Source organism: Lipotes vexillifer, unplaced genomic scaffold (genome assembly GCF_000442215.2).
Source record: "Lipotes vexillifer unplaced genomic scaffold, Lipotes_vexillifer_v1.1 scaffold526, whole genome shotgun sequence".
Classification (NCBI taxonomy): Eukaryota; Metazoa; Chordata; class Mammalia; order Artiodactyla; family Lipotidae; genus Lipotes; species Lipotes vexillifer.
The window spans coordinates 43,391-67,390 of NW_006784581.1; the positions used below are offsets into that span (position 1 = coordinate 43,391).

At 47.2% G+C, this 24,000-nt stretch overlaps 1 protein-coding gene across 1 annotated transcript in view; it reads left to right on the forward strand.

Moving 5' to 3' along the window:
• Positions 1-20,099: 20,099 nt before the first annotated feature.
• IGFBP5 (insulin like growth factor binding protein 5) overlaps positions 20,100-24,000 on the forward strand; it is a 17,554-nt gene continuing 13,653 nt past the window's right edge. Inside the window, exon 1 of the mRNA XM_007456953.1 lies at positions 20,100-21,210. Coding sequence (XP_007457015.1) covers positions 20,877-21,210 — 334 coding nt within the window. The 5' untranslated portion in view covers positions 20,100-20,876. The remainder of the gene's footprint in view (positions 21,211-24,000) is intronic.

A 24,000-nucleotide genomic window follows, 5' to 3' on the forward strand; every position in this document is an offset into this window, starting at 1 on the left:
ACTCTTTCTGCTCTTTTTGGGAAGTGGCTCAGGAATGCAGAATACCCTGGAATTGTTGGGTTCTTCACTCCAGGGCTAGGCACTAACCAGCTGGAAAGGAACACAGGCTTCAGAGGGTCAAGGTCTGACCAGCACTTCCTTTGCATAGCTAGAGCTCAGAGCAAACCCTGCCCACCTTTCTAGAACTTGGGCCTTGTATTAGTCATCAGTAGCTGTGTAACAAATTTCTTCAAGTAGTAGCTAAAAAAAAAGTTTATTTTCTCATAGTTTCTGAGAATATCGTAGCTGGGAGGTTTGAACTCTGGGTCTCTCATGAAGTTGCAGTCAAGATGTCAGCTGGGGCTGCAGTCATCTGAGGGCCTGATAGGGGCTGGGAGTTCCACTTCCAAGGTGGCTCAGGCATGTGGCAGCCAACTTGGTGCAGGCTGGTGGCGGGGGCCCTCAGTTACTCACCATATGGACCTCTTCACAGGGCTGCTTGAGAGCACTTGTGGCATGATGTCTAGTTCCCCAGCGTGAGTGTCCAAGAGAGAGCACGGCTACAATGACTTTGATGCCCTAACCTCAGAAGACACACACTCTCACTTTCATGGTGGTCTCTTTCATCCCGGTACAATGTGGGAGGGGCCTACATAAGAGAACGAGCAAGGACCAATGGGGGCTTTCTTAGGGGGCTGGCTCCCATACCCAGGAGAGTGGGATGTGGAAGAGAATAATCTTGGAACCAAACAGACCTGAGTTCAAATCTCAGGTCCTTGACTTACTCCCTGTGTGACCTCGTGCAAGTCACTGAAATCTCAGGCTTTAGTTTCATCACTGTTAAATGAGAATAAAAATAATAGCACCAGCATCAGAAAGGGTTATGGGGAGTTAGCAAGGTGCTCCTCACAGAGCTTTTGGTCCAGCTCCAAGCCCAGAGTCCGTGTTGGGTAAGTGGGAGTTTTGTTTACTGGTATAATGCACGGGCAGGTAGGAGGACTGTTCTAGAAGCACAAACCATCCGTGCGGTAGACTGAATAATGCCCCACCCCCCCAGGGATGTCCATCTCCTTATCCCTGCATCCTGTGAATACATTCCCTTATATGGCAAAGGGGATTTTACAGGTGGAAGCCAATAATCTTGAGATGCGGAGATTGTCCTGGCTTATCTGAGAGGACCCAAAATGCAATCACAAGGGTCCTGGAAAGAGGCAGACTTCACTTGCCCCTCTTGGACCCTGGCTACCCTCCCTCCTCCTCCACTGCTCCCCCTCAAGACCTTTGCAAAGTCAGCCCCCAAATCACTGTGGAGAGAAACCTGCTTCAACCAAGTTCTTGCCAGCATCTCCAGGCCAGCCCTGAGGAAAAGGCTTCTTGGCCAGGACACTAGAAAGTTTCCAACCCTTCACAAGCCCCCTCCAGGCAGGGAATTAAAATAAAACGACAGAGAAGGAGGAGGAACCATCTGAGAATTAAGCTTTCCCCAAACACTTGAGCAAATCTTAAACAAAGAGAGTGGCGTGGACATATATACACTCCCAAATGTAAAACAGATAGCTAGTGGGAAGCGGCCGCATAGCGCAGGGAGATCAGCTCGGTGCTTTGTGGCCACCTGGAGGGGTGGGATGGGGAGGGTGGGAGGGAGACGCAAGAGGGAGGGGATGTGGGAACATATGTCTATGTACAGCTGATTCACTTCGTTATAAAGCAGAAACTAGCACACCATTGTAAAGCAATTATACTCCAATAAAGATGTAAAAAAATAAAATAATAAAATAAAATAAAAAGCGTCCTGAGGACTGGGGCCCAACAAGTTCTAACTCACGGAGAGCTCTTCTCCAGCTGCACCAACTAATTACAAGGGAAAGGTTGAAAGGGAAGTTCTGAGCTTTTCGTGACAGCGCAGTTTTCTCTTTCTACTCTCCTGCCCTTCTCCTGTTCATCTCCCTTCTCCATTCTCTCTCCCTTGCTTCCTCTGTCTCTCATTCCTGGCAACAGGTTCCTGCAGGTAGGTAGGAGCTGGCTGGGCCCACTGAGCACAGACTCAGGTGTTGGAAGGAACTACCAGAGGTGACAGAATCAGATCCCAGCGTCTACACAAAATCACTGCTCCCCCGTCAGCATCTTCCAGAAAAAGGTTAGCAAACAGCCTGGACTTCTCCTCAAGACAGCATTTAAAGGTGATAATTTCTCCTTGTACAAGTAATGCATACTCACACAAAAGGTACAAAGAAGACACTTGAGATCATCCATTATCCCAACAACCAGAGATAACACACTATCAATATTCTGATGTACAGTAAATCCTTGACATTCCCAAGGATTGTATCTCAAGATCTTCACGAATCTCCAAAGTTAAGAAAGTGGAAATGTTAGGGGCAACCAACCTCTAGGGGCTTTACAAAGAGATTATAACACCATGGAAGCAACCTAAGTGTCCATCAACAGATGACTGAATAAAGAAGATGTGGTATATATATATATACTACTACTCAGCCATAAAAAAGAATGAAATTTTGCCATTTTCAACAATATGGATGGACTTGGACGGTATTATGTTATTGAAATACGTCATAAAAAGACAAATACCATACAATATCATTTACATGTGGAATCTAAAAAACACAACAAACCAGTGAATATAACAAAAGAGAAGCAAACTCACAGATAGATAGAACAAACTAGCGGTTACCAGTGGGGAAAGGGAAGAGGGGAGGGGCAGAATAGGGGTAGGGAATTAAGAGGTACAAATTATTATGTACAAAATAAGCTACAAGGATATACTGTACAACATAGGGAATATAGCCAATATTTTCTAAAGCTATAAATGGAGTATAAGCTTTAAAAATTGTGAATCACTAGGTTGTACACCTGTAACTTACATAGTATTCTACATTAATTATACTTCAATTTTTAGAAAAAAATGTATTTAAAATAAAGATCTAACAATAGCTCTAAAAAAGAGAGGGACTTCTCTGGTGGTGCAGTGGCCAAGAATCCATCTGCCAATGCAGGGAACACGAGTCCGAGCCCTGGTCCAGGAAGATCCCACATGCTGCGGAGCAACTAAGCCTGTGCGCCACAACTACTGAAGCCCATGTGCCTAGAGCCTGTGTTCCACAACAGGAGAAGCCACCGCAATGAAAAGCCCACACACCGCAACAAAGAGTAGCCCCCACTCGCCGCAACTAGAGAGAGCCCACATGCAACAACGAAGACCCAACACAGCCAATAAATAAATAAATAAACAAACAAATAAATAAATAACATCAAAAACAAAAAGAGAGCGAGAGAGAGAGATTCTAACTCCACATCTAATCCATAGCATCATAAGCTTAAGAAAGGGATGTCCTAGTTTGAAGCTGAGGGATGGATGAAGTGCCACCCACTTTACACACGAGGAAATTGAGGCCAAAGGGATATATCAGTTTGTATGTGACCTTCAGCTAAATGGGAGTCAAAGATGCAGCACAGAAGGGAAATGCTTTGGCAGTGTCTGCAGAGAATGGGCCGGTGCACACGTTGGCCAGGAACGTGAAGGCACGGGGAAGCCAGCAGGACTCCTGATTTCCCACTTGCGCTAACAGGTTGAGTCTCCAGCTTGATCAAGCCCAAGTTTTCCAGGATCTGCAGCCAGGTGTATTGTCTGGATCTGGAGAATGAGATACCAGCGAGGCTGAACATCCTCCTAATTGGCCGATGGCCACTCACTGAGACAAGGTGTGTGTGTGCTCCCAGGTATCAGACCTGGAACTAGTGTATCCCCAGAGAAGGTCGTCAAGAAGAAGAGGAGCTCACCTGGATGTCACAGGAACACTTGGTTCGAAAGTGTGTGTCCTACCCGGGCGAGCAGGGAGAGCTTGCCAGAGCTGGAAACTTAGGACCAGCCTGCCTCTCACCCCTGCCCTGCACTTAACACTGCTTAACCCTGGTCAAGTCCTCTGACAACTAGCATCAAGTAGTGTCAAATCTGCCTTGAACAGAAAGATCCAGACACCCCAGACTGGCAGTTGAGCTTACACCTCCATTCCAGGGCAACCAGAGAACTCTGGGCAAGGTTTTGGAGTTTGTTGCAACCTGTAAAGCTGCCTGTCCCTCCCGTCCTCCTCCAGGATTTAGCCTGGGGCTAAAAGCCCTCACTTGCCACTCCCTTTGCCCTGCCGGGGACTGATTCATCTGCTGCCAGATTTCCCTGAGTCCCGGCCCAGAACGTGTTCTCCCCGCACCCACAAAGCCCTCTCTGGATGCCCCTCTCTCTTGCGCAGGAACCTCTAAGAGTCGATTTATTTTTCCCCAGCCACGCCTAAACTCCTACAGCTTCTGTCTTCATATTTTATCTCCTCAGTGGTCATCAAAGAGAAGAAAGAGGAGTGTAATGAGAAAAATCCTAAATAATAATTTAAAAAACTAATAATAGAAAGAAGGGGGAAAGTTCTACATTATACTCTTAGAATTTTAGCTAGCTCATTCTTCCAAATGACTTAATGGGGCTATTTAATTTAGGACGATCAATCGCACAAATTTTAGGAGGGCCTTTGGAATTCTCCAAGGATCTCTAAGGTCTTGGGAAATGTTTGGAAATAAAAAATAATTTTGGAATCAATATCTCTGACCCAGATATTGTTTCCTCCTAAGATACATACACGGTTCCTATTTGCTTTGGTACCCATGCCTCCTACATGCAAACATATGCACATATTACCTTCTCACAAACTTGGAGTCACCAGGGACTGTGCTCACCCCAGGCAGAGTTGTCAGATAAATATAAAAATATAGGGCACCCAGTGAAATTTGAATTTCAGATAAACAACAGATAAATTTTAAGTATGTCTCAAATATTGCATGGAATATACTTATACTGAATGTATTCACTGTTATTTAAATTCCAATTTAACTGGCCATTCTATACTCTGTCTGGCATCCCTACCCCTAAGGCATCTACCACTAGATGCCCCACAGAAGTACTCTCACCTAGCCCCACATAGACACTCTACCATGAACATGAACCTTGATCCATTGTGAATTTTCAGACAGTCATCTGAAAATAACCAGGGCTGAGGATCTAGAGAGAAGCAGGCTATTTTCAAGCCCTTCACCCATTTGCCTTACTCCTGATCTCACTCAGGAATCTGGTCAGTAATTAAAGGTGGGGGGGTAAGGGTGCACAAACTCACCAAACGGTATCCCAAAAGGTTATTAGCTCACTCATTCTAATTTTTCCCTCCACAACAGTGCTGGTTTGGACTAAGAAAAGGCTGAAAGTATTAGCTCATATGAAGAGTTTAATTCCCAGGTACTAGAGAAAATCAAAGAAGCAGCTTAGATGTTTTCTAAGGTAACATCCCAGAGACATCCATGACAGTGACGGTGCTATCTTAGCAGATCTGGTGTTAAAGGACTAGAGGTGTGCTTTGTGCCTGTTATGCATGTCCCCCAACCCTGTGCTCCATGAGACTACCACGGCCATGGAGACAGAGTCTCGGGACATCTATAAGTCCCTTCCCTGCTCATTCCCTAGAGAGCTGTATATCCTCCAAGTTGGTGAGCTCTCTCCAAGTGGAGAAAAGCAAAGATCTCCCAAGTCCCTGGTAGGGTTCCTTGAAACATCTCTGTTGGAGATAAGTCTCCCTTATTGGGCACATGTAGACAGAATCCCTCATGTTTTTGATTCCCCCTAAAATGAGCTCTGCCCAAGGCTCAGGATTGTAGTTGGAAGTTTGGCAGTGAGCCTGAGATAGTGGGAAAGGAGGCATTCTACCCAGGTTTCCAAAGCTGATGTGCTTCAAAGACCCCCTACTGTCAACCAGACTTCCTCTGAGCTTCTATGTCCAGGTTGGTAGAATGGGTTCACTTAACCAGCCAGATATTGTCAGGAGGATCAAAGAAATGTGTCTGTGAACATATGATGAATTTTCAGAGGCACAGCATCAAGATCTGAAATAGCAAGCATCTTTCAAGGGTAATATATGGTTTAAGACTTTAAAAACAGATTTTGTATTTCCAGGATCTCTCTGCTGAGAAACTCCAACTCTTTGGGATGCAGAAAAGAAGATCTCCAGTGTCCTGGAACCCAAATAATTTGGAGAAAAATAGGTAGCGCTACAAGGATCCCAGAGGGAATAGAAAGAATTATGAAAGAAGAATCCAAACTTCAGCAAAAGGACCAATGTTTAGCACATCAAGAGTTTCCTAAGAGTGAAAAGTTTCTATGTATGAAAATTGACAGGATGATGAACTCTTATCACACAAACTCTTGTAGAGTCAACATTCCATAAAGACACACAATCCCAACAGTCTTCAAAGTTGGAGAAGAGGACTTCAGTGACAGCCCAGCACCACCCCAAATCAGAAAATCGATGAAGATGTTTTAATAAAAGCTCTTTGGGGACGTATATACACTACCAAATGTAAAACCAATAGCTAGTGGGAAGCAGCCGCATAGCACAGGGAGATCAGCTCGGTGCTTTGTGACCACCTAGAGGGGTGGGATAGGGAGGGTGGGAGGGAGACGCAAGAGGGAGGGGATATGGGGATATATTTATATGTACGGCTGATTCACTTTGTTATACAGCAGAAACTAACACAACATTGTAAAGCAATTATACTCCAATAAAGATGTTAAAAAAAATAAAAATTTTTTAAAAAGCTCTTTTGGTTGCAAAAAGCCAAAACCCTCTTCAACTAATCAAGGGAAGAAAGTGGTTGTTGAAAGGGTAGGAGGAATGTCATGGGATTGTGAGGACAATCATAAGACCGTGGAACAAGAAAGCCAAAAGCCTTTGTGAATTAGGGCCATTTGCTGCTGAGTATGTGTTCATTCATCTTGTTCTCCTATTACCTCAGTCTTCTAAGACTTCTCAGCTCCCATGACCACCACCAACTGGTCCTTCCTTCTGTGCTTTTCATTCACATTTATGAAAGGGAGAATCTAATTGGCCCAGCCTCACCCATGAGTGAGCTGTGACAGGGTCAGGTGTCTTCCCTGGAGCCAATCACTCTGATTGGCAGAGAGGGTTCAAGGCACTGAGCTTGGCTATGAGCAGGGGCAGGGCAATCGTCATCAAGCCTAATAAAAAGGGAAGGAGGGATACATTGAGAAGGGAAGGCATCTTTAAAAGATGTGTGCGCTACTGTGTGTCCACTACCCACAACAAGTATGAAGGTCAAAGCCCATCCATTTAGTGGACAGAGCGCTAAGAATTTTACATATGTTTTCCTGTTTAGTATTCCCATCCTGCACAGTGGGCTTATTTCCATTTTATAGGTTAGGAAAACTAAAGCAGAGCTACAGAAAGGTAACTCACCAGGGTCACTCAGCTGAATGCTTCAACTCAGGTCTGTATGACTCCTAACCAGTATGTTTTCAGATGCAGCAGCCACCAAATAAGGTTCTCCCTCTCTAAATGGAGTCAAATTAAATGCACACAGTAAAAGGCAATCTACTCCCCAAAGCACCCTAAATGAAGAAGAATGAGAAGGGAGGAAGGCCAGAGGAAGGAGAAATGGATTTGCTTTTCCTGAGTAAATGGGAAGGATGAAATGGTAGAAATGTGGAAGAAGTCTGGCCCATCTGAGGACTCTGGGCAGGGGTGGGGGGCAGAGAAAATGAAATCCAAGGTCATAGAAAAGGGTTCACTTTAAAGGAGTGATTTATTTTGTTTTTGTTTTTCTTTGTCCCTGTACCAGAAGTGCCTATTTAAAAAAAAAAAAAAAAAAAAAAAATCCCTGCCGTTGCTCCAGCAACAGACAGAACCAGGGCCCTGCAAGGCCTTTGCCAGGTCAAGAGCTTTTTCTACTACCCCGATCCTCAACATTTCCATTGTCAAGATGAGGGGCAGAGGCTTGCTGAGACATACCACTCAGAAGATGCAGCAGAAACGCAAACCTCACTTGAGCCAGAAAGTAAGCTAAAGAGAGGCGTAGGGGGGTGAGGGGCACTGTGGCTCGGCCCAGTCATACTTGAAGACAGTGACAGAAGTGGAGCCCAAAATCACATCCTGAAGCTGGTCCACAGAGAAAGTAAGAGGACAGGGAACAGAGAGAAATGATCACAGCTAAAACACACACACACACACACACACACACACACACACACACACACACACACCCCTAAAGCCCCAGAAACAGACACAATCACACACTCACACAGCAACAGAGACCAGAGAGGGAGAAACACAGCCTTGTTTATTCTTGTGAAAGGCATCTGGATTTCTCAGTGAAATCCCGACTTGGGTCTTTTCCTCATTTTCCAGCTGGACTGAATGGTGAAATGCCTGGCATGAGAGGTGGTGTGAGCCACAGCCACAGACCCAAGCTCCATCCCTCTGCCCCTTGCTCTGCTCTTTACCAGACCACACAGCCTCCCTCCCCCTCCTGCCAAGCATGGCTTAGCTCACTGTCCAGGTAACACACTTCAAAGACTTGGGGGTGAGATGGGCCAGACTCAGGAAGGGAGCAGATTCCACTCCCAGCCCAAACACTCCTCGTCAGTTTTTTGAATGTCTTCCCTTCCTCTCATATCCCTGACACTTTGAATAACCCCTGGAAGTTAGAACTGGAAAACCCAATTTTTCACCAGAGCTGTCATCCTCTTTTGCAATGAGGGGCTGTGCAGCTTTATTATTGTGGGGTTGACCAGATGTCAGCCAATGCTGAAGCACAGCCTAGCAATAACAGAGTCTGTATGTTCTTCCCTGGAGTTGGTCATGCTCCGTATGGCAATCAGAAATAAAAGGAGGTACTTAAGTGACCGGAAGCCATAGGACATCTATCAAGGTGTGTGTACTATAGGGATACCCCTGAGTATGGGTCTTATGGCTCCCAGGCTGGCTGCCTACATCTCATAAGATATTTCCTTTAGGCTACTTTGTATTCAGTATATGTGTCTGATCTCATAGAAAACTGTAAACATTTCTGCAATCAAGAAACACACTCATCTTTGTGTCCCTGGTAACACAAAATGAAAGACAGTGCCTGGTGCTAAAGTGCTCTCATTAAACGTCTGTTGACTTGAGTTCATATGCTGGTATCCTCCTCTGACTTTTTTGAAACACTACAGAACTTGAGAAGCTTGAAGGCAACTTAATATTTCTTCCTCTCTTAAGTCTATTCTCTCTTGACGATTAGATCTATACACGAGATTTAGCACTGCTCCAAGGACTCAGAGTCCTATTATTGTACTGGTGGGGAACCTGTCAAGCACTGGGGTAGGCAGTATTCTAAAATGACCCCCAGTGACCCACACTCTTCTATAATCCCTTTCCCTTGGATGTTGGTGGGACATGTAACTTGCTTTTAACCACTTGCTCTTAACCATCATGATAGAATATCAACTCCTGTGATTATGTTACCTTATATGGCAAAGGTGAAGAGACCTTGCAGATTCAATTAATTTGCAGTTGACTTTGAGTCCATCAAAAGGTAGATTTTCCTGGGTAGGCCAGACCTAATGATGTGGCTTTTAAAAGAGGCTCTAGATGTTCCCTGAAGTTTGAAACTCAAACCAGCAGAGGTACTCTCTCGCTCTCTCTCTCTCTCTCTCTCTCTCCTGGAACAGATAACTTTTGGTGCGGGTAGAGAGGTTTCCCTTCTGGGTAAGCAGGCAGTCACTTCCTCCTATGAGTTTCCCAGGAGTCCTCTCTCCCACCCAGTCCATCCCAGCTGTTCCAAATGCTCATGTCTCTCCACATGTCCCAATCTCCTCCCACCTTCTCATGATGACCAGTTCTTGATTTCCTTCACCAAGTTCAAGTCAAACAGGTGCCCTCCAGCACTTCTCCCTCCCAGCACCACTTCTCTGCCTTCCCGGGAAACAGTAATAACTAGGTTCCTGGCAATAACTTGACTTCTCCTCCTAAGCTCAGAACGAGGTGCTCTTCTCTGCCCAGTGCTTTCCCCTCTGGGCATTCATGTTCATACTGCCACATTTTTGTGGATGACCCCCAGGTCTCTCTCACCAGCTCTGCTCTTTCCAGACCTGCTGTCTTCTCTGTGCTCAGGGCAGCTTCACTGGATGTACCCTCTCCACCTCATTCTCCACCTCTTTTCAGTGCTTCCTCTGCCCAGATCATCAGCTTCCCCCACCATCCTCTCAGATGTCCAAAGTCTGGAACCTCAAAGTCATTTATCCTCCACTGACACACTTTCCTCAAACATTATTTTACTGGGCATCAATTTCCTCCTCTATAATATAGAAGGAAATCATCTATCTCCCTACTTACTATTTGGAAATGTTTGGGTGAATTTTCAGGGTGCAAGAAGAAAGAAGCTCCAGGACTTCCCTGGTGGTGCAGTGGTTAAGAATCCTCCTGCCAGTGCAGGGGACACGGGTCCAGGAAGATCCCACGTGCCATGAAGCAACTAAGCCTGAGCGCCACAACTACTGAGCCTGAGCTCTAGAGCTCGCGAGCCACAACTACTGAGCCCAAGCACCACAACTACTGAATTCTGCATGCCTAGAGCCCGTGCTCCACAACAAAGAGAAGCCACCACAATGGGAAGCCCACGCACCACAACAAAGAGTAACCCCCACTCACCACAACTAGAGAAAGCCTGTGCACAGCAACGAAGACCCAAACGCAGCCAAAAATAAATAAATAAATAAATTTATTTTAAAAAAGAAAAGAAAGAGGCTCCATAAACATAATTGTGAACCTGAAGCTGAAGAGTTATGTTTTCCATATGTTTCAAAATTCAGTCTATGGAAATGGACGAAGTGAAGAGAGCTGTGTATAGAGGGCAGGATGGCCACGGAATAATGGTTGTTTCCGGCTGAAGGATGGACTCGTGGGGATTTGTTATACTATTCTGTCTACTTTTTGTATGCTTGAGAGTCTCCACAATAAAAATTAAAAGGGTTTTGTAATAAAGTTAAACATCCAATTAAACCTTTGGGGAAAAAACAAAAGGTCAGAGTAGGGTGGGGCAATGCTGTTTTCATAGTCCCAAATGGTAACAATAGTCTGAAAGTGAATTGTAACATCCCCTCTTGAACCCATGTTTCTTCCCAGTCCCCACCCAGCCTGCATCCTGTGACTTATCAGGGCTATGTACATTTGTGACATCTGTTCTACAGCTGTGAGAAAATAGCTAAGTAGATGGATAGATACGTATACGCATAGATGGTACCAGTCAATCAGTAAATTATTAGTGTGTTTTTAGTTTTCAGTCACTTCTTTTTATCCCATGACAACTCACCTCTGGGTCTCTAGAATACAGAGCATTGTCTCCCCGTACTTGACACACCAGCTCCTGCCTGAGTTCAAGATTTATAGAACTCCTGGTTTTCAGACCAGGGAACCGTCTGACACAGGTGGTCACATCTTTGGGGCCTGTGCTGGTGGTTTGTGGACCAGGGAGTCATTGCACCAAACAAAGGGAGCATGCATCTTTCTGAAGACCAAGTAAAGCCCCTGTACCTTTCTGGCCTGTGGCTCCTGGTGTAGACATTGACTTTCAACCTCTAGAGCCAATATTGACCTCCCTGGTTCCTTCCCAGACTCTCAGGGTAGAGTTGGGTCCCCTTCATTCCCAAGTCTTAGACCTGGCCAACATTAAGTCCCAGGAAGTGCTCCGAGTGGACTCTAGCTGGCTCCAACACAGGCACCTGCACCCCTCCCCCACCAGCACCCCAACTGCCCTTTGCCATCTGGCTGGGTTTCTAACTGGCTGCAGAGAGCAAGGGATTAGGGAGGATTTAATAACTATCAACAAAAAGGAAATTAAAATTTGTTTGGTTTCATTTCTTTTGCCTTTAATACTTTGGCAATCGAGAAAAGATAACTAGAGAGAGAGTCTGGGCTAACTGAGAAATCAAAAAAAGAAAAAAAATGCGAAAGAAACAGACATTATTTATTTATCCACAAACCTTCACTGAGTGTCTGCTATGCACCCATCGCTGTTCCAGGCACCCAGCAACACGATGGTGAACACAACAGCCCAATGGCCTTGCTCTTGGGGTACTTTCTAGACATAAACAGGCCACAGGAAAGACAATGAGAATACAAACGAAGATCTGAACATTCTGACTATAAAACTACACCATGGAAAGGTGATTGAAGAAGGCATTGTGAATAATAATAACCACCACTGGAGTGTTCACTATGTGTTGTAGATGGAATTGCATCCCCACAAAATTCACATGTTGAAGTCCTCACCCCCAGAATGTGCCCTTATTTGGAAGTAGAGTCTCTGCAGACATAATTAGTTAAGATGAGGTCATACTGCAGTAGCTGGGCCCCTAATCGACTATGACTGGCGTCCTTATAAGAAGGGAAATTTGGGGGCTTCCCTGGTGGTGCAGTGGTTGAGAGACACGGGTTCGTGCCCTGGTCTGGGAAGATCCCACATGCCGCGGAGCGGCTGGGCCCGTGAGCCGTGGCCGCTGAGCCTGCGCATCCAGAGCCTGTGCTCCGCAACAGGAGAGGCCACAACAGTGAGAGGCCCGCGTAATGCAAAAAAAAAGGGAAATTTTGAACACAGACACACACTCAGGGAAACAGCATGTGAAGATCAGAGTTATGCCGCCATAAACCGAGGAACTCCCAGAAGCTAAGAGAGAGGCTTGGAACAGATCCTTCCCTAGAGTTTTCCAGATAGCATGGCCCTGCCAACACCTTGATCTCAGACTTCTAGTCTCTCCAAACTTGAGACATGAAATTTCTGTTGTTTAAGCCTCTCGGTTTGTGGTACTTTGTTACAGCAGCCCTAGCAAATTAATACACAATGTAATAGGTGCTGCGCCAAGCGATTTACATAGATTGTCTACTGTAACCCTCACAACAACCACGGATAGGTACTATAGCCCATTTTACAGAATAAATGGAACCAGAGTAAGGTTAAGTAACTTGCCCAAGGTTGAGCTGCTTTAATGTAAAAGGACAGAAGTATTCAAAGCTTGGGGCTCAGGGAAGCCTGCCCTCCACACCCATAATCTACCCTAATTCGGTAAATCCTACCTCTCCACTTGGCCTTTCAAGCCTTGCTCCAAACAGGTGTTGTCTCTTCGGTTGGCTTATGGTTAAGATGCCCCCACTTTATGTTTGGTGGTCGAATTGGTGCCTTTACCTAAGACTGTACAAGCAGAATGACCGAGTGAGTCGTGATGTTTACACTGTGTGTAGCGACTCATTTACCAACAAACTGGTAGTCAACCCCCCTGACTTCAAGCCCTCTCTGTGTGTGACCTCCAATATATACCACACACACACACACACACACACACACACACACACACACACACTCAGACCAGCCATAATAGTACAGGCTGTTCATGTTGTTTATTTTAATTTGTTTTTGTCCAAAGCTCATCACCCAGTTGTGTAAGTTCCTTACCTCAGCCTTGCATCCAGCACTAGAAGACATTTTCCATTTTCAAAGGTATAGGATTCATGTAATTTCATTGTGATTGTCATTTGCTAATGAGCTAAAAAGCAGATGTGGATTTGATCCTGAGACAATGCATAGGAGCTGAGTGAAGGCTGGGTGTCCTGACGCTGTTATAAAAGTGAAGGTTTTGCAGTACTGTTTTGTTTTTCAAGTGACTTAAGGGGTTTTCATGGGTAATTTTGATTATCCTTAGTTTTTGTATGTCAAGCTGACTTTAACCACTATATAGGCCATGACTCCACAGTAGCTTAAAAACAAAAATAGTGGGAGAGTTAAATCATCAAATAGGACATCGAGCCTGTGTATGCCAAGCTCAAAAACCCTGCACCGTAGCAGTTAAACCATAATCACAACGTGAGTAGTGATTTATTTCCAGCAAAACATCAACCAAACATCAAACAACACACTAAATTAATGTTGTCATTTTGGATTTTGTTGGGTTTGTAGTTTTGACTGAGTTTACTTACATATTTGTTGGACTTTACAGTGAGATAAGCGTATGGAACTTATACCTTTATATGTTTGTACATGTTCAGGTTACACTACAATTAACATATTTTAAGTCCAACAATAGGAGTATACTGGAATTTACTGGAATTTTTAAAGAGTTCATAAATTACTCACATTTAAGACACAAAGCATTGACCAGACTAGAATATAAAGGTACAAAGTAGAAACACATCATCATGGATAGTAAAACAATCAGAATGATGAAGAGACAAAACTCATTGTTTAGGAAGATGTTGGAATAATTAGGGGGTGGTAAATGTTTTTCATTCAAAAATAATTTATTCAGTGCCCTCTGTGCTAGGAACTGTACTAGGGGCTTATGGCTAAGAGGTAGGGAAGGAAGAAGAAAAAGCAGAAATAAGATATCAAGATGAGGGACTTCCCTGGTGGCGCAGTGGTTAAGAATCCACCTGCCATTGCAGAGAACAGGGGTTCGATCCCTGGTCCAAGAAGATCCCACATGCCGCAGAGCCACTAAGCCCATGCGCCACAACTGCTGAGACTGTGCACCGCAACTACTGAAGCCTGTGTGCATAGAGCCCGTGCACCGCAACAAAGAATATCCCCCGCTCGCCACAACTAGAGAAAGCCCACATGCGGCAATGAAGACCCTGCGCAGCCAAAAATAAAATAAATAAATTTATTTATAAATTATTCAAAAGATGTCAAGATGAGTAAGACCTCAGGTCCTTCAAGACATTCAGTCTAATGGGCAGATAGGGCTACAACAGGTAATATTAATTAAGCACTAGTGAGGTTCACATAGACTGTCTCATTGAAGGCTCACAACAACCCTAGGGGATGAGCAATATTATTCCTCCATTTTACTGATGAGGACACAGAGGACCTCATGGGATAAATGGTGCTACTCAGCTAGATGCCCTTAGGAAATTACACATGGGAGTCAGGGAAACCTTCCAAATGAGGTGTGATTTCATCCGGGTCTTTAGTGATGACTGGGATTTCACCAGTCAGCACAGAGAGGGAAAGGCATTCTTGTCAGAATAGACAGTTTGGGGACTTCCCTAGTGGCTCAGTGGTTAAGAATCGGCCTGCCAATGCAGGGGACATGGGTTCAATCCCTGGTCCGGGAAGATCCCACATGCCGTGGAGCAGCTAAGCCCATGCACCACAACTACTGAGCCCACATACCACAGCTACTGAGCCCACGTGCCACAACTACTGAAGCCCACGCACGTAGAGCCCGTGCTCTGCAACAAGAGAAGCCACTGCAATGAGAAGTCTGCGCACCATGACGAAGAGTAGCCCCTGCTCGCCGCAACTAGAGAAAACCTGCGTGCAGCAATGAAGACCCAACGCAGCCAAAATTTAATTAATTTTTTTTTTAAAAGAACAGACAATTTGTGCAAAGCCATGGGGACATGGAAAAGCATGGTTTCTCTAAGTAATGGAACAAAGGTGTAGATTGGCCCAGCTGAGAACACGGCCAGAGTTAGCTGCCCTGAAGGGGTTCACGCCCATCCTTCAACCCTGGTAATGGATCAAGCCATGTCACTGGACAGATCCTTCCCACACTAGTAGAAATGCAGTGCTTCCTGATGGTTTGGTAACCAGGCTCAACTCTTCCAAACAGTGCCACCGCATACAGCTGTGCACATTGTGCACTGCATGATAAGAGACCCATCTAAGTGGCACAAGCCACACAGCAGACATCACAGATATATACACTCATTATGACGGTTTCCTGGAAGGGGTAGTAAAGTTTCTTTTTTTCTAATAAAATCTGTATGTTATAACAATTTTCTGACAAACAGAAGTAAGGTATCTTAGGGAGGGGCATCTTTTCCTAATTCATATAAATGTGTCCTATGAGCTAATGGTGGTAAGCTAGCTCTTACTGTTTTTCCCTCTTGCACTGTGTTGAAACCTATTCCAACTGCACACCATGATCTTATTTGGCCTTTTCATGACTCAAATGCATTACATCAAACCTGCTTCAAGCAGGTAATGCTTTCTATTTCCTCTTATCCCATGTGATTCCAGCTTCCCTACCTGGTCCATCGCTATCCCTCCTAGATTTGGATCTATCCACACTGTCTTCTGACTCACAACAGATCACTTTTCCTGGTTAATCTCATTTTTTCCAGAACTCAAACACAGCCCTGGGCCTGCCTGTTGTCGGAACATAAGAGGTCCCATGACCCAAAAAGACAGGAGGCCTCCAACCAGAAACTGTATTCATGGAGCCCTCCCTATTCTGCCATGTATTTCTGGAATGGCTCCAGAAGCCTCCTAAACATGAATTCTTAAAACTATCAATTTATATGTTGCTCACATAGAAATATAAATCATTCTGAGCTGTAGTTGGCTCCAAAAGTCAGCCTTGGGTCTATTTAGACGCTAGTTAAATGGCCACCATAGCAAGCCCTGCTACAAAATGAGCTCTAAAGGGGCACATGGGTTCACCCTCAAAATCGTTCTAACTCTGTTCTATAAGAAACTTGCTAAAAAGCCTAGAAAAACATTGTGCGGAAAGGATACAAAGCTATTTCAGGAGGATGGCTACCTCTGCAGAGGGAAGACAGGCATGGGCTGCAGCAGGAGGTGAGCTGTTCTCTGTAACATTGTTATTTCTTTTTAACAAAACCTCAAACAAGATGGTGAAATCTTAGTGTGGTAAATGTGTGTGGTGGGTAGATATCTGCTTTTAATGTTTGAAATATACCATAATTAACATTTTAAAATGTAAAAAAAAAAAAAAAAAAGGACATTTTTATGCACTTTGGCTGAAGACCATATTATAATTATTCACCAGAGAAGCTTTAGGGCATCCTTTGATGAACCCCAAGTAATCAAGTTCTGACCTGGCCCTTCCTAGGCTCCAAGGGAAAGGATCATGCATATAGCCACAGGGGGGACTTGGAGGGTCTCCCACCTCCAGCTGGACTGGTGCTGTCATAGCAAAGGGCAGTGCCAAGGCCGGGACGGTGCACAGTGCACCCAGTGGGCGTCGAAGTGGCCGTCCGTCCGTGCTTTTGCTTCCAACGTCCCCCCACCCCCATTGTCAGACTTTCACCAGTGTCAGCTTCTTTTCCCTTCTCTAAAGGAGGCGTGTTTTAAATGATGTATCTATTCTGCCACCTAGCCTTCAGCCGCATCACTACAACAAAGCTGCCTTAAAAGGCTCTTCTGCACAGACCTCAATCTTGCTGGATTTCCCTAATCTTGGCTGGGGGACCTGAGCGATTGGGTACTTTATTTCTTAAGGGTCACCGTACCTTAGATTTGGGCCAGGGTGAGATGGTAGCATTAGAATGCTCAATGTGAAAGGGTATTTTCCTTTGGGAAAGGGATTGGTCAATCTCAAAAGGGCTTTATAATGGAATAATAACTCACTGTGGAGAACAGTTTAGGCAAATCTGTCTAGAGCAGTGGGGATAGCCATTCATAGGAGTGAATGAAGGCAAGACCCTTAGCTGACATTCTTCCTCCCCAACCAGAGGAATCCATGATATCTTATGTCTCATTAAAAGCCTCACTTTCTCACATCAGGCATCATCCTGGCCTCAAAAACCACTTAGAAACTCATGGAAAATGACCAGAGGAAAGGACTCACGCTTTATAAAACACAAATGCTATGTACCCTTGGAAAAGTTGTCCATATAAAAGCACAAATCTTTTACTGGGTTGCATTTCTTGAAATATGCAGTTAATCTTTTAAAGGAATGCTAAAGGGTGATCTCTGGGGAATTGGACACAAGTGGATGATATTTAACTTCTTACTCCTCCAAGAAAGATGTGGTTGAAAGGCATCAAAGCTGGAATATGCCAGAGTTAGGAAGGGGAGTTGGGAAACTTGTGGCAGAGAAAGAGGGAAGAGACCCCAGCCTCTGACGTTTGACTCTGGCAGGCATAAATGAGCCACCCCTCAGCCCCCAAACTAAATTCACTGATGCAAACTACTTTTTTTCCGGAAGCAATCTTCTAAAGGTGACTGTGAACAGATCTAGGGCTTCAGAACAGAGGGGAGGGGGAAATGGAATAAAGAAAGGCTCCTAGGCATCCTCCATAATCCAACATCCTGGAGCAGACCTTCCCACTCTGCTGTCAGACGTTAATTATGGGCTCTTAGGGGCAAACCCATCCAGCCAGGATCCCATCTTGGGACCGAATTACCACAGACAATCCCAGGCTACTGAGCGTTCTTTGTCTCTTAAGCCCTCGCAGGGAGCCTACCTGAGGGTTCCTTGGACAGCAGCTTCTGTCTCATCAGCCAACTCTCAACCCCTCATGACATAAGCCCGTCTGTAAGTGGAAATAGACGGTCACTTAATGTCTACAGACTTACAGAGTACCCCCTCTCCCTGGCTCCCTGACGCCAGACCCCATGGACCAGCTCTGGCTTCCTTTCTCTCTACCCTTTTCGTCTTCTCTATGAATCATCCCCCTCTCCCTTTTACCCGTCTTCACACATTTTATTTTCCAGCCACTGGAAGTCGGCTAGAGAAAAAGACATGTCACTGAGGCCGTCTCCCTCAGAATAGAGGGTGGCTGGAACTAGGCAACTCATGTTTCTCTGGAAGGAGCGCCACAATCTCCCCATTCATCTGAAATGCTACCACTGTGCCTTAGCCGGCTTTGCTGCGGAGTCGCTGCAGAAATAGGAGCGGGGACACGCCACGCTGTCCGCACTTGACACAAAGGGGAAGGTAATACGTGATCTCCCTCACTCTTCAAATATTCCAACCAGAGTTTTGAATATTAATTTTGTGCCTACCTTACCGAGCCTCCAGACACAGAGGAGAAGCAATGTTAACGAGCCTTGCTTTTTTTTTTAAATCATTACACACAGCTCCTCCTCTCTCAGCCAACACCTAAAGCCCCTCTGGCAATACGAACAAAAGCACAACTTTAAACTTTTGCCTTGACTTTTAAACGTGCCTTTCGGCAAGTAGATAAGTGGGAAGAGAGATCAGGATCTGGGGGTGTTAACAGCATAGAGCGAGATGCTTCTGAACCAAACTGGCAAAAGAGAAATATTTTCTTCAAAGCAGCCCTACAGAAGGAATTCTTATCATAGATGAGGGTGCAGTCTAGTGGCAAACTTCATGAAATGCAGCCCCTTCTCCAAAGGGAAGTTAGAGCACTTCCAGAGGGACGAAGAGAAATGTAAAGGGGTGACAGTCCCACCACAAGTCCCCCCAAGTGGGGCAGCAACAGCTGCCCAGCTCTCTCTGATCTGGCTCTGAAGTGTACGACCCACCCGTGCCAAGTGCAGGAGAAAACGACAAGCCCCACCTTCATTCTTTGAAGACTTCAGCTCTCTCGTTTTACTTAGGAAACAAGGGTCCTTAGGGTCCCCATAGATCACATGAGGTTCCAAAAGGGATAACAGTGTTCCTGGTCGGGATCAGCAAGTCCTGTGGTGACGTCAGCTCCGATTCCTGGGCTCTGCCTGCTGGCACCAGTGTCCCTCATAACAGGGGGTCCCTCTGGTCTGTCACCCAGTCCCTCCAGGGATGCGGCCCTGCCCAATGGAAATACCCCTTTCAAAGAACCTGGAGGGGAAGGATGGCTCCACTTTGCCTACCTTCCCTCTGACAACCCCACACCAGGACACTTCAGGCCTCCAGGCAAGATTTTCAGACCTAGCTTTCCTCCACAGTGCCAGCCTCTGTAACTCACTGCTGCCTACAATGCTGCTGCTATGAATGTCCCTTCGAGCAAGTACACACACACCACACACACACACACACACACCTTACTGGGTCACTCAAAAACCAGCAGCCAGCCATTTCCCAAAGCTAAGGAAGGATTTCTTGGGCACTGTATGTATCCAGTTGGCTAATAAGAAAATACTTCTGCCTCCAGCTTGGGCCTTGGCTAGTTAAGGGGTGGGAGGGACCGGGAGACGAGTTACTCCGTGTTGTATCCACCGTGCTGCGAAGAACTCTCATACACTCGCCCCCCCGCCCCGCGCCCGCGCCTCCTGCCCGCTCTGGGCAGCCCGAGCCCCGTCCCCCGCGGCCCTTTCTCCACTCCGGGAGAGGAGGGCGCTGTTCGGGCGGCGAAGGGGAGCCCCCGTGTGTCTAGAAGGCCTCTCCCCACCCCCACCCCGTGTGAGTTTGTACTCCTTGGCATCCTTGCCTGGGTTGGGTGTTGGGGAGCTCAAATTGCAGCTACAAACTGGCTGGCAGCCAGGGGCCGTCTATTTAAAAGCGCCTGCTCGGCCGGAGCCCGTAGTCTCTTTGGAAACTTCTGCCGGGGGAAAGAGCTAGGAAAGAGCTGCAAAGCGGTGTTGTGGGTTTTTTCCTCTCTTTTTTTGTTTGTTTCTTTTCTTTTTTTCCTCCTTTTCATCACCCCCTCCTCCGTTTGCACCCTGCTTCGGGCTTCACGCAGAACCTGCGAATTTCGAAGAGGTGCTGGCAGAGTGGGAGAAAAGAGGTGTTAGGGGCTTGGATTTGGTTTTGTTTTGTTTTGTTTTGTTTTTTCTCTATTTCCACATTTTCCCCCCACCCTCGCGGCTGCAGCCTCCGCCTTTTACCTGTTCCGGGGCAGCCGCGCGCCGCTGGCAGCTGAGGGTTAGAAAGGAGCCGGGTGTACTCTGAGACTTTAAACAAAAATTTTGAAGACGAATCTGTTTTTCTCCCCCTGCACCCCCTCCTCCACAGCCTCCGATCTCATTATTCCGGTGGTGGTTTTGGGGTGAATAATTTTTGGCCCCCGCCCCGCAATTCTGACCAGGTCAGGCTTGGGGAGGGGTTGTTTCTCCCGCCTCCGATCCCTCTGCGTGCACCTGGCGCTGCTCTTTTTTCCCCTACCTGTTGCAAGTCCGTAATCTTTGCGACTGAGACTTGCTTGCAGGCACCCCAGCCCTCCATCGCTCCCTACATTTTGCAGTTGTCTGGCGGAGGCCACCTGCTCTACCTGCCAGAAATTTTAAAAAGAAAAAACAATTCTCCGCGCGCCCTCTTGGCCCCCTTCTCCCTTCATTCTCGCGCTCCTGCCCCGCCCCAGGTAAAGGGGGAGACTCGGAGAAGATGGTGCTCACCGCGGTCCTCCTGCTTCTGGCCGCCTGTGCGGGACCGGCCCAGGGCCTGGGCTCCTTCGTGCACTGTGAGCCCTGCGACGAGAAAGCCCTCTCCATGTGCCCCCCCAGCCCCCTGGGCTGTGAGCTGGTCAAGGAGCCGGGCTGCGGCTGCTGCATGACCTGCGCCCTGGCCGAGGGGCAGTCGTGCGGCGTCTATACTGAGCGCTGCGCCCAGGGGCTGCGCTGCCTCCCCCGGCAGGACGAGGAGAAGCCGCTGCATGCCCTGCTGCACGGCCGCGGGGTTTGCCTCAACGAAAAGAGCTACCGCGAGCAAGCCAAGATCGGTGAGCACGCTCAGTGTGCCAGGCAGCTATACGGCGCACGGGCGGGGGACACGGCACAGGCTGGCCCGGCGCGCTCTGCCCAGCAAGTGGCTTAGAGCCTGGGTGCAGCCCGGGAGGAGGGCGGGGAGGGTCCTTGCCCCTCGGGACTGGAACCCTGGCCGATCCTGCTACCCGGGTTACTGTCTAGCCGAGGCTCTCCCTGTTTTCGCTTCTTTTCCTCGCTCCTGCCCACACCTCCTCCACCCCACCCCTCCTCCCTCGACTAAACACTGACTCTAAAATCCTATTCAGTCTCCAGGTCCAAATCCCCAGGTACTCAATCTCCAGTCCGAAAATGTACACCTTACATTATTAACTCCCCCTCCACCACCCCCATCTACCCAATATGTTGTGGGGTGGGTTTGCTGGGTTTGTTTGTTTTTTTTTTCCTGAACTTGAAAAAAAATAATGTCTTTTGTTAAAATATTGCTTTAACTGGGGACCCGGAGAGAGAGAGGCGTCACCGGTCTTCTGTGGTAATTCCACCTTTGTCCTTCCCAGCCCCCTACCCACCCCCGCAGTCCCTCCTTGACGTTTCTATTCTCCTACCCCACCAGACACACACGCACACTCACATGCACACATAACACACGCACGCACGCACCCTTCGTAGCTAATGCCTTTTGGGTGGGGACTTCGATGCCCCTCCCACGTGCACACCCATTGCTCTTGACTTGATCGGATTGACTGTGGTCAATTATACAACATACTGAAATGCAAAATACCGTTTTTCCTCCCTGGAAGGGAAAGATTACTTTAGCCAAGCTCAGAGGCGGCGGGAAGGTGGGGAGGCGGTAAGTGGGGGAGGGCGGGAGTGACGGAAAGGGATAAGAAGGAAGGGTTTGGTGTTCCAGGGCTGGTGTTCGTCCCCGAATCTAACTCCTTTTCCCGTGCCCCAATTCAGATTTTACCTAGGAAGAAAGGTGGATACAGGGTTGGGAAGCCAGAAGAGGCATGAAATTCAGACATCACAGCTTCCCCGCCAGTGCTAATCGCCCACTCTCCCGCGTTGCCCCTCAAGCTCTCAAACCAGATCACAAGTGGGCGTGGTGTAAATGGAAGAGGGGCCCTGGAAACGCAGAATGCAAAATCAAGGGGGCGGAGACGGAAAAGCCAAGCTCCCGGAGCCTCCCCTCCGCCTCCAAGTAGCCCCACCTCCGGGTTGCCCCGCCCCCAAAGTCTTGGTGCCAGGAGTCCAGGGTTTAAAAGGTTGACAGAGCTCTGCTTTTCAATCAGAACAGCTCTGCGCCCCTTAGACTGGGTTTCCTTTTGGAAAGTTACTTGATCTTAAATTTTTAGCAAAAGTTTAATGAACTCTACACAAGAGTCTGGGTTCTGAGACGTCGTTACCGGTCCTCTCCCGAAGGGGTTCAGGCTTTGCTAAATAATATTTATTCTGTGTAGTATTTTATTACTGGGACAATGCTTTTCTTACCTCCTATCCCCTTCCATTACGAGCACCCCAACATGAGTTTTCTTAACTGCACACTACAGACACTGTCACGTAAGAAAGGAGTGCGTTGGCGCTTGAGAAGAGGCAGGAGACCTTTCCTGGGTTCGACCTGGATGCCCACAAACCCTGCAGGTTTTGCCTGTCGCAGGAGGCCGTCCCTCCAGCTTTGCAAGAGGTAGTCTTTCTCCAGATTGCAGCCTGAAAAAAGGGAGAGAGAGCAACGTGCAGGCCCTGGAGGCCCCATAGGCCGGTTTGTGAAGTTATTTTTATTAAGAGCCACTTTTCAAAGGCGGTCCCCCTCGCCTTCATCTTGTGGGATGTGGATTTGGAAATCCACGGGGCGCGGAGGGGGAGAGGGGTATGAATCGATTTCCTGGCTTGGAAGCGAGCGCTCTGGGTAACAATCCGGTCACATCGAAAGCATGCAAGCTATCGCTCAGCCGCATTCTGGCCCCATTTTTATCTGCCCAACCGTATGGTTGGTGTGATGTGGTTGGTGTGGAGGGTTCCCGCGCGCACAGCTGCTGGGAGAGCAAATGGGCACATCCAACTTTACACTTCAACCCAACACACGCTCACACGCTCACACACACACACACACACACACACACACACACACACACACACACATGCTTTTGTCCCAAGCAAGATGCCTTTTAGACTTCTCTGCAGCCCCTTCCTCAGCCCCCACCTTCAAGGTGCCTTTGGACCAACACGGAGCAGCCTTCCTCTCCCTCCCCCATCCCCATCCCCATCCCTCTGGAAGACTTCACCCGCCTAAAGCAGGTGCCTAACCCAGTGTAGTCGCTGGATGGCTGCCCTTGACCGGTGGCCGGAGTTGACGCCTTCCTCCCGGACGGATGGGATGGGAGTGGGCTCTCCTGGCTAGAGCTTTTCAGCCCGAAAACCACTGGGTGGGTCCCCCAAAAGTTGGAGATGGTGCAGCGACGGTACTTAAAGAGAGCTCAATGAACAGAGAGAGGCAGGAGAGTGTCAGCTCCTTTAGGCAAAATTACTGCCCCCCCGACACCCCACCACCACTCCTCCCTACCGATACCAGCAGTGCGAACTTGGATTTGCCCGAGATTTAGATACAGACATAGATGATAATATACATATGCACATATATCAAAAATATATGGAGAGAGAGAGAGAGATTTAGGGGGTTTTTTCCAACCGAAAAAAAAAAAGTGCATTTCTAGAATCAGAAATGGGGAGCTGAGGAGAGCGAGATGGCAGGCAGCCAAAGCTTCTGGGAGGAAGAGCGGAGGGCGGGTGGGGACTGGTGTGTTGCTAGG